Consider the following 14,089-nt stretch of genomic DNA (forward strand, 5'->3'; position numbering starts at 1 on the left):
TGGTTCCTCCTGGCCCTCTGTTCATCCTTCATGGCCCTAGCTTCAACAGGTCGTTTCCCAAAGGCTAACTCAGGAATTCCTCTAGTTTATATTTCCCCCTTCACATCCCAAATATTGGGGTACACTACTTAAACCATTTCCCAACCTCGCTAGAGTCTAGCCCTGCAAATTCTGTATCGGTCAGAGAAAATAAGAGACTACAGCCAAGCAATGAAAAAGAAAACCAGCAGCCAATAGGCTTGATCTTTATTTGTTGCAACAAAGGTTCCAACCTTTAAGGCAAGCAAAAAAGACAGAGCCCCGAACAAAGGTCACATGAGTTTTTTTAAGTTCTCAAATTTTCTCATAACACATTTCACACAGTGTCATCAAAACATCGCACACACCATATATCTGTAAGCATATATGAATATATATTGAATATATATGAATATATATCGAATATATTGATTACTGATAACTGATTATATGGATAGCATAGGGGTAGCCCTTCTTCCTTGCCTCAATGGGAGGACAGGCACCACTACTGAGAAGGCCTTCTGCCTGGTTCCCTGTAACATCACTTTGTGCAGGGAGGGAACTGCCAGAAGGCCCTCAGAGCTGGACCTCCACCCCCTAAACGATGGGGGCAGAGACCCCTTCAGGTATACTGGGCCGAGGCTGTTTAGGGCTTTAAAGGTCAGCACCAACACTTTGAATTGTGCTCGGAAACACACTGGGAGCCAATGTAGGTCTTTCAGGACTAGTGTTATATGGTGTCAGTGGCCACTCCCAGTCACCAGTCTAGCTGCCGCAGTCTGGATTAATTGTAGTTTCTGGGTCACCTTCAAAGGTAGCACATTGCAGTAGTCCAAGCAGGAGATATTACAGGGGTCAGCAAACTTTTTCAGCAGGGGGCCAGTCCACTGTCCCTTAGACCTTGTGGGGGGCCGGACTATATTTTGGGGGCGGGGGGGGCAGGAAATGAACAGATTCCTATGCCCCACAAATAACCGATTTTTAATAAATTTTAAATAAAAGCACACATTCTAGTCATGTAAAAACACGGGGCAGGCCCCACAAATAACCCAGGCATTTTAAATAAAAGGACACGTTCCAGTCGATTACAGAAGCAAGCCAGACCAGCACTTCCACTGCCAAACCTGCAGATACAAAAGAGAAGAGGAGCTGTATCACAGCACACAGGGGCATGTTTCCTGCCTCTCTCTCCCAACATTGCCCAGGAAAATGCAAATCTGCACCAAACCCAAAATCTGGACCACCCAACGAAATCAAGTAAGGTTTTTCCTCCATCAACACCTACAGATTCAATAGCTAGGGTGGACAGCCTAATCACTCTCTTTGGTTGTGGAGGCTACAGCGGGCCAGCACATTATGCATACCTCATTGAGTGTGATCTGCATGACTTAGAAGCCTGTGCTGTTTCTCATTTACCAACTGGTTTGCTGCAGATCCAGCGTTCGCCATTTCCACTGGTGCCGCTAGCAACACCCAGATGGTTCAAGTAAGCACCTGTTCCTCCTCCCCGGATTTCAAACCTAAAAAGCAACAGAATGTAGAAATGGTATCCCTAAGAACAAGTATAAGACCATGCAACTGAAAAGAGACCCCCCCCAAGGTATGTACCTGAAAAGAGACCCCCTAAGGTATGTACCTGAAAAGAGACACCCCCCCAATGTATGTACAGGAAGCCCTGGAAGCTAATTTTCACCTGAAGAAAACTGCAGAAAGCAGCTTCATTTATATTAATTTAATACATTCACATTTTAGACTATGTGATCTTGGCTCAGGGCCTCAGCAAATGCTATAAAAACCCCTGACTTCAGAAGAGGAGTGGAAATATCGACACACACTCAGGCTGGGTGACTCAATGGCACCCCTATGAAGGCTTCACCTGGGGCAAAATCCTGGCTAGCCGCCCCCTGCCCCCAGGCTCCCACCACTGTAGCTATGTCTCTGTCCTCCCTCCTGAATAAATTCGAAAGTGTGTGTGTGTGTGTGTGTGTGTGTGTGTGTGTGTGTAGGGAGAGGGGGGGAGAGAGAGAGTTTTTCAAAAGCAAAACATTCTGCATAGCCCAGACATTTAAATGGCTGGTTCTGCCAAATTTCTGGTTTCTGGACTTCGACATTTATTTCTTGACACACAATGGGGGGGGAGGGGAGATCTTACGATTTATTGAAAATGGTGCCATTGATCCATTTCCAAGGTTCCTGGTCATCCATCCTTTGGAGACCAATCCAGTGGTCAGCAGGACCTTTGTACCGTCTCAAGAAGCTCTTAAAAAAGAAAAGAAGTGTCAATACATTTCCAACCCTCATCCAAGTGGAGAATCAACTCTATTTGGGGCTGCAGACTCTGCTCTGCATCTTTCCACTCACCATCTCCTCTTGGGAGTCAATCACGACCAAAGAGGCATCGAAAGAGGCACAGTAATTCTGGCTAGAAGTCCAGTTTCTGTCACTGTCCGAAAAATAGTAACATTTCCTTTGGTAGCCAATCCAGCCGTCCGGACAGCATTCAGTTGGGGTGGAAGGAGAAGGTAGGGCAGTAGGCAATACTGCGCTTCTCCCTAGAAAGGTATCAGAAAGTGAGACAAATCACTATCCATAGTTTATAAACAGTCCTACCCAAAATAAAGGTCAGGCAATGTACTCCACTCATCAACATTATATCTGTGTGCTGCCTTTCCATAAAAGTAATCCTGCTCAAAGCAGCTTGCAACATAGAAAATGGGAACATATCTGAAGCATCATAAGAACAATCACATAAAAATATAGTATAACGACATAATTGCAAATACACCACACACAAAAACTGTGTGCAGGAGGTCTCCGGTCAACCCCCATCATCTCCAGGGGGCCTGGATAAGGGTGGGGAAATGAGGGTAGGAGGGAGGGCAGAAAGCCCTGTGTCCATCTCTGCCCACAAACTCAGGAGCTTGCAGGACATAGAGCAGCTTCTCTTGTGGCTCAACCATAGATAGTCGACCTCAATTGACTATCCATGAAATACACAGCCAGGGTCTAGTTGACTCTCCCTGAGAAAGGCCTTTGATTAGAATTGTATCGTACAATTTAAATCACTTGAAATTGTGTGTGTATTGTGTGTGTATATTGGTCTATTATTACAGTACATGAAGTCTACCTTGCCTGAATGTGGGCCCCCATCCGCAACTGCTTCCAGGCTACCTCAGCTGAATACCAATACAGCTATTCTAGCGCCTGAGGAGAGGAGATCTGTGAGAGCAGGTGGCCTGTTGATAACCTGGCAGAAGTTACAGCAAAATGGCTCTTCACTTACCTGATAAAGCAGTTCTGATGATGATGATGATGGTGAAAATGATCATAATGACACTAAGCACCAAGCTCACAATTATTTGAGTAAAAGCGAGTTTCTTTTTTTCATTATTGTAGAACCCTGCAGAGGGAAATAAAGTGTTAATGTGTCCTTGGTTTCAGCAAGATGCCGGACAAGTCCTTCTAGAAACTCCAAATATCTGGGGGTCTCCAAGTCTACCAAGGCTTGGGTCGTCCACCCACACTGAAGGTGTGAGTTCAAGCTTGCATCACACCAAGATGTCATACCACTCAACAGTCCTGATTTATGCGGGACATCCTGGAATTACAGAAGCCAATTCTGGCTTCTGATTGTATCCCAGAATGTCTCATTTTTTTGGTCCTGTGCTCTGGTGCAAGTCAGCTGGAGACCAAAAAAGAAACTTCCCGATTTTGGTCAATGGGATGTTAGAAGGGTAAGAGATGAACCAAATTCACCTGTGGCATCATAAAACTTGGTGCCTCCCACCAGAACTCAGCCAACTTGTAGGCCTCTGCGCATGGCTAGTGAGTCACTAGTTATTTATTTTATTAAAAAGCACTTACTTGCCACCATCTCCTAAACTATCAAAGTGCTTCAGAATAATAGTTATACAATAAAACAAATATCACCAGTAGAAATAGTAAATATATATAAATATATCATTAATATAAAGGTATTCGGGTGGTGCTGTGGTCTAAACCACAGAGCCTAGGGCTTGCCAATCAGAAGGTCAGCGGTTCGAATCCCCGTGACGAGGTGAGCTCCCGTTGCTCAGTCCCTGCTCCTGCCCACCTAGCAGTTCGAAAGCACATCAAGTGCAAGTAGATAATTAGGTACTGCTCTGGCGGGAAGGTAAACGGCGTTTCCGTGCATTGCTCTGGTTCACCAGAAGCGGCTTAGTCATGCTGACCACATGACCCGGAAGCTGTCTGAGGACAAAAGCTGGCTCCCTCGGCCTATAAAGCAAGATGAGCGCCGCAACCCAAGTTGTCCACAACTGGACTAATGGTCAGGGGTACCTTTATGTTTTTATCATTAATATAGCTGGGAGATCAACAACATTTTAAACAGCTGTATAGCCTTGTTGGCATAAGAAAAGGTCTTCAAGTCAAGCTTAGAAGTCAGAAGTGAAGATGCCAGATGTGTCTCTGCTGGAAGAGCCTTTCACAGCTTGAACTGGTGGCGCTAAATGCCCAACTTCTAGCTGAGGTCACTTGGGCTTCTGAGACAAATAGTGGCAGCCTTGTTAAATCCACTGGCAGCAGTCTGCCAGAAGGGAATCTCTATCCTACTTAGAAGCAGAATGGGATATTTTGTTCATGCATCTCAAGCTAGTGCAGCAACCTCAAGCAAATACAGTAGAACCTCGATTTACCACCCCCTCTACTGGTGAACAATGTGCGTCTGCACATGCGCAGAACGGTGCTGCTGCTGAATGCGCACACACAGAATGGCGCTTCTACCAGCAACCCGGGTCTGCTCATGAGCAGACCTCCGGAAGGGATTTCGTATGTGAGTAGAGGTTCCACTGTATCCTGAAACCATTTTAATCTTGATTGTAAAACAAACTATTAAGGGGATACTGTTTGAGCTCTTGCACATTTCTGTATAACATAGGGTTGGTTCCAACACATCACAGGTAGATCCATTAATGTGCAAAACAAAATGCATTAAAATGAATTGTTCAACATTTCCCTGTGCTAGAAGAAGCTTTATTCGTTCAATGCAGGATAGTGAATTTTCAAGCTTGCCTCAACCAAATAAATCAAAATAGCAGTTTGTAGTACACAGGCTAGGATTAGCAGATGGACTAAGGTTGCTATATTAATTATATACTGAGGATGGCATAACTGACAGTTAAAGAAAACCAGGTCCAAATGTAAGGACTAGCCAGCAAAGTGGTTCGTCAGCAATATGCAGCTCTGAGTGTCTGCTTTCAGCGTATATATATATATTTCAGTTAATGTCAACACATGGTTGGCCAGATTGGGTTCCTGAAAGAAAGAGGAACCTAAAAGATGTTTTGAATGATACGTTCTGAAAAGTGTTGCATAACGCAAAGTTATGAAGTCAGTCAAGAAGGTTCTCTGCCAGGAGATTTGCACAGTATCGTTTGCTTCTTGATTTCCTAAGAATTTTACTTATTTATTTAAAAAACATTTAAAAATCACCCACTCACATATAAATGTCAGTGTAATGCCTACTGTAACATAGACCACTCAACCCAGTCAGGTAGACAGCTATAACAAAGCATTTCCATGCCACTGTGCTAGTAAAGTCTGTGGAGAATGCACCTGTAGTTGCATATTTCTGGTCTCTTCGCTTATCTGTGGCTCTCTAGGTCTGTGTACAGCAGGAATGGGGACCGTGTGGTCCCCCAGATGTTTTTGGTCTACAGGTCTCATCATTCCTGAACATTGGCTATCAGGGAGTGATGGGAGGGAGTTGGAATCTGGCGAGAGACAAGCTCTGCATTCTTGGTCTACATGGAAGGGGAACTGGAAGAACAGCCAGGAATCTCTCTCCTCAAGGGCAGCCTCACCCCCCCTTCTCCTGATGCATGCCTGCGTGAGGAAGGATAGTTCCATCTGAGAGAGGAACTAAGAAGAGACTGAGAAGCCTTCCTCACTATTCAAAGCTGGGTACAGTCAATAGTTTAGAGGAGCTCAGCATGGTTTGAAAGAGGCATTGCTTTCCATGATGTAAAGGTATCTCTCCCCTCCAACCGCTGAATCTTGTCAAATCAATTTCCACACAAGTGTCTATGCAGGGGCAGAGCGATGGAGGTGCAGTGGGGGTGGGACACACCAGGTACCACGTGACTGAAGGGGGACAACTCCCAGACAGCACTCACCGTGGGAAGGGGCCTGCAGCGCACCCGAGTCACACATTTCGGGTGCATGCAGACTCTGCTGCCACAAAGGTCCACCTGCTGCCTCCGCCCTGAGCTGTAGGGGGGCTGAGGGGGAAGAGGGGGGCAGACTCCCCGGAGCTGCATGGGCAGCTGGCCCCAGCCCCGCTGGCCCTGCCCCCCACTCAACTGGCTTGCTCCACTGCTATTTCTATGTGCCCATCCTTTTCCAACTGTTTTTAATTGCCTGAATAAACTAGAGTCTCCATGAATTTGATTAGCTGGCCTACATCTTGCAGCTCTCGTCCCAGCAGCATATTCGTAACTTTTCTGTCATTAGGTGGAGACAAACTCATGCCTCTCTCATCAGAACTCACTTACCATGGCTCAGTTTCTGAGAGACTTGCTTGACTCTTGCTTGTTTGGTATTTCCATTACTTTTCCCGTTCTTAGCTGCATCTGGATTCATGTGGACCTTTAGATGTGCCATTTCAATTTTAACCGAGCCCATCTTTTCTTTCTCCCAGGAGGATCCACAGACCTCACAGTAAATTTCCCGGCAGATTGGAGGAGGGCAAATGTTGTCCCTATTTTCAAAAACGGGAAAAGAGAGGACCCAAATAATTACCGCCCAGTCAGTCTGACATCAATACCAGGGAAGATTCTGGAGCAGATCATTAAGCAAACAGTCTGTGAGCACCTAGAAAGGAATGCTGTGATCACCAATAGTCAGCATGGATTTCTGAGAAATAAGTCATGTCAGACTAACCTGATCTCGTTTTTTGACAGAATTACAAGCCTGGTAGATGAAGGGAACGCAGTGGATGTAGCCTACCTTGATTTCAGCAAGGCATTTGACAAGGTGCCCCATGATATTCTTGTAAAGAAGCTGGTAAAATGCGGTCTTGACTATGCTACCACTCAGTGGATTTGTAACTGGCTGACTGACCAAACCCAAAGGGTGCTCATCAATGGTTCCTCTTCATCCTGGAGAAGAGTGACTAGTGGGGTGCCACAGGGTTCTGTCTTGGGCCCGGTCTTATTCAACATCTTTATCAACCACTTGGATGATGGACTCAAGGGCATCCTGATCAAATTTGCAGATGACACCAAACTGGGAGGGGTGGCTAACACCCCAGAGGACAGGATCACACTTCAAAACGACCTTGACAGATTAGAGAACTGGGCCAAAACAAACAAGATAAATTTTAACAGGGAGAAATGTAAAGTATTGCACTTGGGCAAAAAAAAATGAGAGGCACAAATACAAGATGGGTGACACCTGGCTTGAGAGCAGTACATGTGAAAAGGATCTAGGAGTCTTGGTTGACCACAAACTTGACATGAGCCAACAGTGTGACGTGGCAGCTAAAAAAGCCAATGCAATTCTGGGCTGCATCAATAGGAGTATAGCATCTAGATCAAGGGAAGTAATAGTGCCACTGTATTCTGCTCTGGTCAGACCTCACCTGGAGTACTGTGTCCAGTTCTGGGCACCACAGTTCAAGAAGGACACTGACAAACTGGAACGTGTCCAGAGGAGGGCAACCAAAATGGTCAAAGGCCTGGAAATGATGCCTTATGAGGAACGGCTAAGGGAGCTGGGCATGTTTAGCCTGGAGAAGATGAGGTTAAGGGGTGATATGATAGCCATGTTCAAATATATAAAAGGATGTCACATAGAGGAGGGAGAAAGGTTGTTTTCTGCTGCTCCAGAGAAGCGGACACGGAGCAATGGATCCAAACTACAAGAAAGAAGATTCCACCTAAACATTAGGAAGAACTTCCTGACAGTAAGAGCTGTTTGACAGTGGAATTTGCTGCCAAGGAGTGTGGTGGAGTCTCCTTTTTTGGAGGTCTTTAAGCAGAGGCTTGACAACCATATGTCAGGAGTGCTCTGATGGTGTTTCCTGCTTGGCAGGGGGTTGGACTCGATGGCCCTTGTGGTCTCTTCCAACTCTATGATTCTATGATTCTATGAAATGCTACTCAGCTCTAGTTACACAGAGTTTTGCAGTTTCTTGAGATATGTTTAAAGCAGATCACTGGATTACAGATTCACGCACAGTTTGGGCTAGGTAACGTGGTGAGAAAACACCCTTTTAAAATACTACTTAATTGTGTGCTTTAATCGGATACTTTGTCCAGCCAAGCTGTACTTAATATGTATTCTACTTCCCTGTTTTATCTTCGTGACTGCTTTTCTTCCCAGTGCCTCTTCAAAGTCTGAAGTACCAATTCTGTGCTTTTGCCACACAAAAATTCACCACAACATCAATTTTCACCATAACATCAATGTCCCAAGATTCCTCTGTGGAGAGAAAATTACAGAGGAGAAATGAATTATCTCTTCTTGAAATCTATAAAAGGTGCACTTTTGCTTCCATACTAGTATAGTCCCCACCCCCCAAAAAAGCCCTAATGGTGGTCTTACATATACTAATTTACAAAGCTGGAAAATTCACATATGAAATATTGCTTCTTTTTAGTCTAAATGATTACAGTAATGTTTCTACAAAGGCATTGAGTAAATATCAAAGGGAGGAGCCCTTGAGATAGTTGAAGATGGCTATCGTAATATATTTTCCCCCAGTCTCCTCCTACCCAGCTCCTCCTCCTCATGAAGCCTGTTTTCCAAGCCTTATAAGGAAATGTCGCTCTCCTCTTGACATGTTCCAGCTTGTCAATATCCTCCTTAAATTGTGGTGCCCAGAAATGGACACAGTACTCCAGGTGAGGTCTGACCCACTTTAATTAAGGTGTCCAGCACAAAAACCTCTGAACGGATCTGCCTAAAATTTGGCAGGCTTAATCCAGAGAGGCTCATATTTCTGCAAATTTCTTCCACTTTTCTCTGAAGCCTGAACAACAGTATAGCCATTTTTAGATTCCCTATTATATTGAATGAGGGGGTGAGAACTTTGGGTTGCGTTCCTAGCAGTGCTAGGAGAATGTTCTGTCAGGACAAGGATTTCTCCTTGCCCAAGGGAACGTTCTCCCCCTCTCCTCCCTCATGACGCCCAAATGTATTCTAGCAGTTCCCCCAATCAAACAAAGCCAGCCTTATATTTAGTGCTTTTTTCTGGGGCCACGCGGGAGTACCCGTACCCCTAAACATTTTGTGAATCTAAATGTTCCTGGGAAAGAGGGGAAAGAAGCGGTGGTGGTGGCAGGGAGCGGGCTAGCAGGCAGGACCCATTACTCACATCCTAGGAGCCTACACAACACAAAACACTGTTGTGCTGTGTGTAGGTTTTATTTTATTTGTTTTTTATCTTGTTTTGGAAATGAACATCCAAGGTTTTTTTCTTTAAATTTTTGTGGGGGGGGCAAGAGAGTGGGCCCCTAAGCTAGAGCTTGTTTAGCTTATACATAAATCTGGCACTGCCTGCGCCCGTTCCCCAGCCTGATCTTTCATTGATTCCTGAGGTCCCGGGTTTCCCCTGCTTCCAGACCCGAAACATTTCTCACTCCTTTCCTACTTCCCTTTCTCGGCTGCTTTCATGGCTTTCCTCCAATCTCTCTCTCTCTCTACCCTGCCCCAATGAATGTTAGGAAAATAAAATAAATTGTCCAGTAGCACATTAGAGGGCAACTAAATATGTTTTGGGTATAAGCCAGGGGTCAGCAAACTTTTTCAGGTGGGGGCCAGTCCACTGTTCCCCAGACCTTGTGGAGGGCCGGACTATATTTGGTTTTTTTTGGGGGGGGGACGTGAATTCCTGTGCACATTGCGTGGGGGGGGGCAAGTAGTCCTCCTCCCATTTTAAATAAAAGGGCACAGCATGCCAGGCAAGCCCCACAAAGATCCCACAGATGCAGTTTTTTATAAAGGACACAGCTTACCTGTGTGTTGCGAGCGGCAGAGGCTGGTGGTGGTGGAGAGACGATGAGCAGTGCGTGAAAGAAGGGCTCTGGAGAAGGGCTGCTTAAAATGGCGGCCTCTCGAGCGCTCACACTGATCCAACAAAGCCCAGCCCCCTTCCTCCTCTAGGCAGGGCGGGGAGAAGCCAGTAGGAGAAGGGAGGAGGCACCGCCACGGTGTGTGTAAGGGGGGGGGATGGTGCGTGGGGGGGGAATGGCACAACCCGAACAATGAGAATCCCCACGCCCTTTCCCAAACTGTCCGTGGGCCGGATCCAGAAGGCAATTGGGCCTGATCCAGACCGCGGACCTTAGTTTGCCGACCCATAGTATAAGCTTTCGTGTGCATGCAAAGGTAATACCCAGAACTTACTTAGTTGGTCTCTAAGGTGCTACTGGACATTTTATTTATTTATTCCGACTGCGTCAGACCAACACAGCTACCTACCTGAATCCAGGAAAAGAAAAGGCTGCCAGATAATTTGGAGAGAAACTTTAAGGTCCTTCCTATTGGCTTAGATCCCTTGAGGGGAGGGGCAAAACTCCCTACTTTGACTCTTGTTCGCTTCCCCCTCTCCTTCTCTTATTTCATAATTTTTTCTCTCTCTTCTTCCCACCCCAATTGAAAGTATCTGTCAATATCTGGTTGTTGGCCCCCTCTGTTTTACCATTTATTTTTGGATGCAGGAAGGCTTTTGGAAAGACTTTTCTGGATTTTTTAAAAAAAAAAATATTTCTGTGGTCCTTAATAATCAGTTCATTCCTTTTTTTCTCTTTTTTGGCAGAACCACAGATTTTGGTCTGTGGATTTGTGTTTTCCCCTCTGGGTTTCCTTTTTAAAGGAAATTAAAAGCCACCTTTTGGAATAAGTCCTCTCTGTCCTTTCTAGTTACTGTATTTATTTTTCTTGATTTCAACAATAAATTTTCTATAGATTTTCTTGAGTCAAAATGAGAATACCCCTAAAAAATTTTTTTAGAAAAAGAGCACTGCTTATATTATTTTAGAAATGTTTTTTCTTCAGTCCAAAACCCTCTCCCCCTTCCTCCTCTCCCTCTCCTTTCCCCAAACCTGGGAATCATAAGATTCACACACCACTTTATTGTAAAACCCTCAGAGCAGTATACAAAAAGATAAAGCAATAAAATCAGAAAAAATACAACACTAATTTAAAACATACAAAAGTAAAAATATTAAAGCAGATTATAATTATGTACCTCAACTTTCTAAGCAACCATGTTTCTTTTGTTGTTGTTTAGTCGTTTAGTTGTTTCTGACTCTTCGTGCCCCCCTGGACCAGAGCACGCCAGGCACTCCTGTCTTCCACTGGCTCCCGCAGTTTGGTCAAACTCATGCTGGTAGCTTCGAGAACACTGTCCAACCATCTCGTCCTCTGTCGTCCCCTTCTCCTTGTGCCCTCCATCTTTCCCAACATCAGGGTCTTTTCCAGGGAGTCTTCTCTTCTCATGAGGTGGCCAAAGTATTGGAGCCTCAGCTTCAGGATCTGTCCTTCCCGTGAGCTCTCAGGGCTGATTTCCTTCAGAATGGAGAGGTTTGATCTTCTTGCAGTCCATGGGACTCTCAAGAGTCTCCTCCAGCACCATAATTCAAAAGCATCAATTCTTCGGCAAACAGCCTTCTTTATGGTCCAGCTCTCACTAATGTTTTTAGGTGGTGCCAAATTTCCTTATACAGACCCATTGTCAGCAGCTGCTACTAAATTTCCTGGATTTCTGGAAATGGAACTGATTTCCTGCAATTGTTACTGCAGTAGTTGGTTTGAAGCCAATAGGGGGGTGGGGTGGGGTTTCCTTCCTTGTCTCTCCTTTTCCCTGAATTCCCCTCTGGTTCAGCATGAGGACTGTTTATTAAACTGAGCTTCATAAGAATATAAGAACATCAGAAGATCCTGGCTGGATCAGGCCATGGGCATATGGAGTCCAGCACCCTGTTCTCACAGGGGCCACCCAGATGCCTGTGGGAAACTCACAAGAGCTCTCTGCCCGTCTGCAGTTTCCAGTGACTCAGAAGGAGGCAAAGAACAGACCTCATGGCCAGAAGCTCTCAATAGCCCTCTCCCCCACGAACCTTTCTCGCCCTCTTTTGAAGCCATCCAAGTGGGGGATCATCACTGCCTCCTGGGCGAAAGAGCGCCATAGTTTAACCATGCGCTGGATGAAGACGAACTTTGTTTTCTCCTGAATTTTCCAATGTTCAGCTTCCATGGATGTTTCCATGGAGTTCTGGTGTTATGAGAGAGGGAGAAAAACTTCTTTCTCTCCACTTTCTATGAGGCTCATTCTATCTTGCATAATTATTCTTTTTACCTCCTTTTGGCATCAATCCAGCAGCCAGTTTCTGCAGTTTCTGATGTTGGCAAAGCCTTCAAGAAGCAGAACAGGATTTTATAATAATAAAATATATAAAATAATGCTTTTTATAATAAATTTTATTAGTTTTCAATTACAATCCAACAATAGCCTCATTATAACAATACTAATTTTTAATACAATTATTAACACTAATCGTTCAAATGGCAAATTGTATAATTTAGATGGTTTGATGATTTTCTTTATTTCTGCATTCCAAAATCTTATTAGTTTCAATTACATTCCGGTCATAATAATAATCCCTTATAATGTGATTTTGAATCATGTGAAACCAGCAGGACTCTATCCATACCCCCCAACATTTCGAGAGGGCAAATTGAGATGCCCCACACCATCTCACCACCCCATTGCTCACACCCACCAACACACACTCGCCCACTCGCTCGCTCACTCCTCCTCCACACCTTCGCTCTCCTCCTCTTCTGCAGCTGCCACCTTCGCCTCCACTGCCGTGGCCTCCCCCTGTGGCCAACATGGCCTCCCAGAGGTACTTTGGCTTAGCTCTTTGATGATCTCCAAAGCAATCCCAGAAGGTGGTCTGGTGCTCAGTAGGGTCGGGCTCAACATTGCTGACTAATGCTAAGGTGCTAGTCTTAATGGGATATTCCAGGATCCAAACAGAAGCTGGGATTGGATTATGTGATCCAGGATATACAGCTTAAAATGGGGCAGTTGTGGGGTAATAATAATAATAATAATAAATTTTTATTTATACCCCGCCTTTCCTGGTTCAGAAAACCAGGCTCATGGTGGCTAACAACAAATTTAAAACACTTGATTGATGCAACAAAAAACAGCATAAAATATAGTATGAAACGTGAATAACAATTCAGAATTCAAAAATCAATTTAGGGGGGAAATCCATCCAATAAGCATTAGATGATCACCAGGGCTAGCTGGCTAAATTAGTCCTATTTGGGCCAGCGAGGAGACCAGGGGAGAATTAGCTGTGGGATCCCAGAGTGGGTAATCTTCATAAAAAGGGAAGGGGGACGGAAGGAAGGAGAATAAAAGATCAGGCTAAATTCAAATTAAAAGCCAGGTGGATTAGCTCTGTTTTACAGGCCCTGCGGAAGTAAGTTAAATCCTGCAGGGCCCTGATCTCATGGGACAGAGCATTCCATCAGGTCGGAGCCATCACTGAAAAGGCCCTGGCCCTTGTAGAGGATAATCTTACTTCCTTAGGGCCCAGAACCTCTAAACTATGATTATTCATGGACCTTAAGGTCCTCTGCGGGGCATACCAGGAGAGGCGGTCCCATAAATACAAGGGCCCTAAGCCACAAAGGGCTTTAAAGGTCAAAACCAGCACCTTAAACCTGACCTGATACTCCACCGGGAGCCATTGCAACTGATAAAGCACTGGGTGAATATGCTCCCATGGCAGGGACCCCGTGAGGAGCCTCGCTGCAGCATTCTGCACCCGCTGAAGTTTCTGGGACAGTTTCAAGGGCAGCCCCGCATAGAGCAAATTACAGTAGTCAAGCCTGGAGGTGCCTGTCGCATGGATCACTGTGGCCAGATCAGGGCAGGAAAGGTAAGGGACCAACTGCTTAATGCAGCGAAAGTGGAAAAATGTCGCCTTGGCTGTTGCTGTAACCTGCGCCTCCATGGAAAGGGAGGCGTCAAGGATTACACCCAAACTCTTAATGGAAGGCAATGGCA

General features: G+C 45.2%; 1 protein-coding gene across 1 annotated transcript; it reads right to left on the minus strand.

Annotated features, from left to right (window-relative positions):
* Window positions 1–211: 211 nt before the first annotated feature.
* On the minus strand, window positions 212–6,719 carry LOC309525234 (C-type lectin domain family 2 member D-like). The gene is made up of 6 exons (XM_082210760.1): window positions 6,552–6,719; window positions 3,302–3,418; window positions 2,380–2,570; window positions 2,171–2,277; window positions 1,383–1,538; window positions 212–1,142 (listed from the first exon to the last, which is right to left on the minus strand). Exons 1-5 carry the CDS (start codon window positions 6,679–6,681, stop codon window positions 1,427–1,429), a joined length of 657 nt encoding a protein of 218 aa, XP_082066886.1. The 5' UTR covers window positions 6,682–6,719; the 3' UTR covers window positions 212–1,142; window positions 1,383–1,426.
* Window positions 6,720–14,089: the final 7,370 nt, after the last annotated feature.

This window comes from Podarcis vaucheri, assembly GCF_965113315.1.
Source record: "Podarcis vaucheri genome assembly, chromosome: 2".
Lineage (NCBI taxonomy): Eukaryota > Metazoa > Chordata > Lepidosauria > Squamata > Lacertidae > Podarcis > Podarcis vaucheri.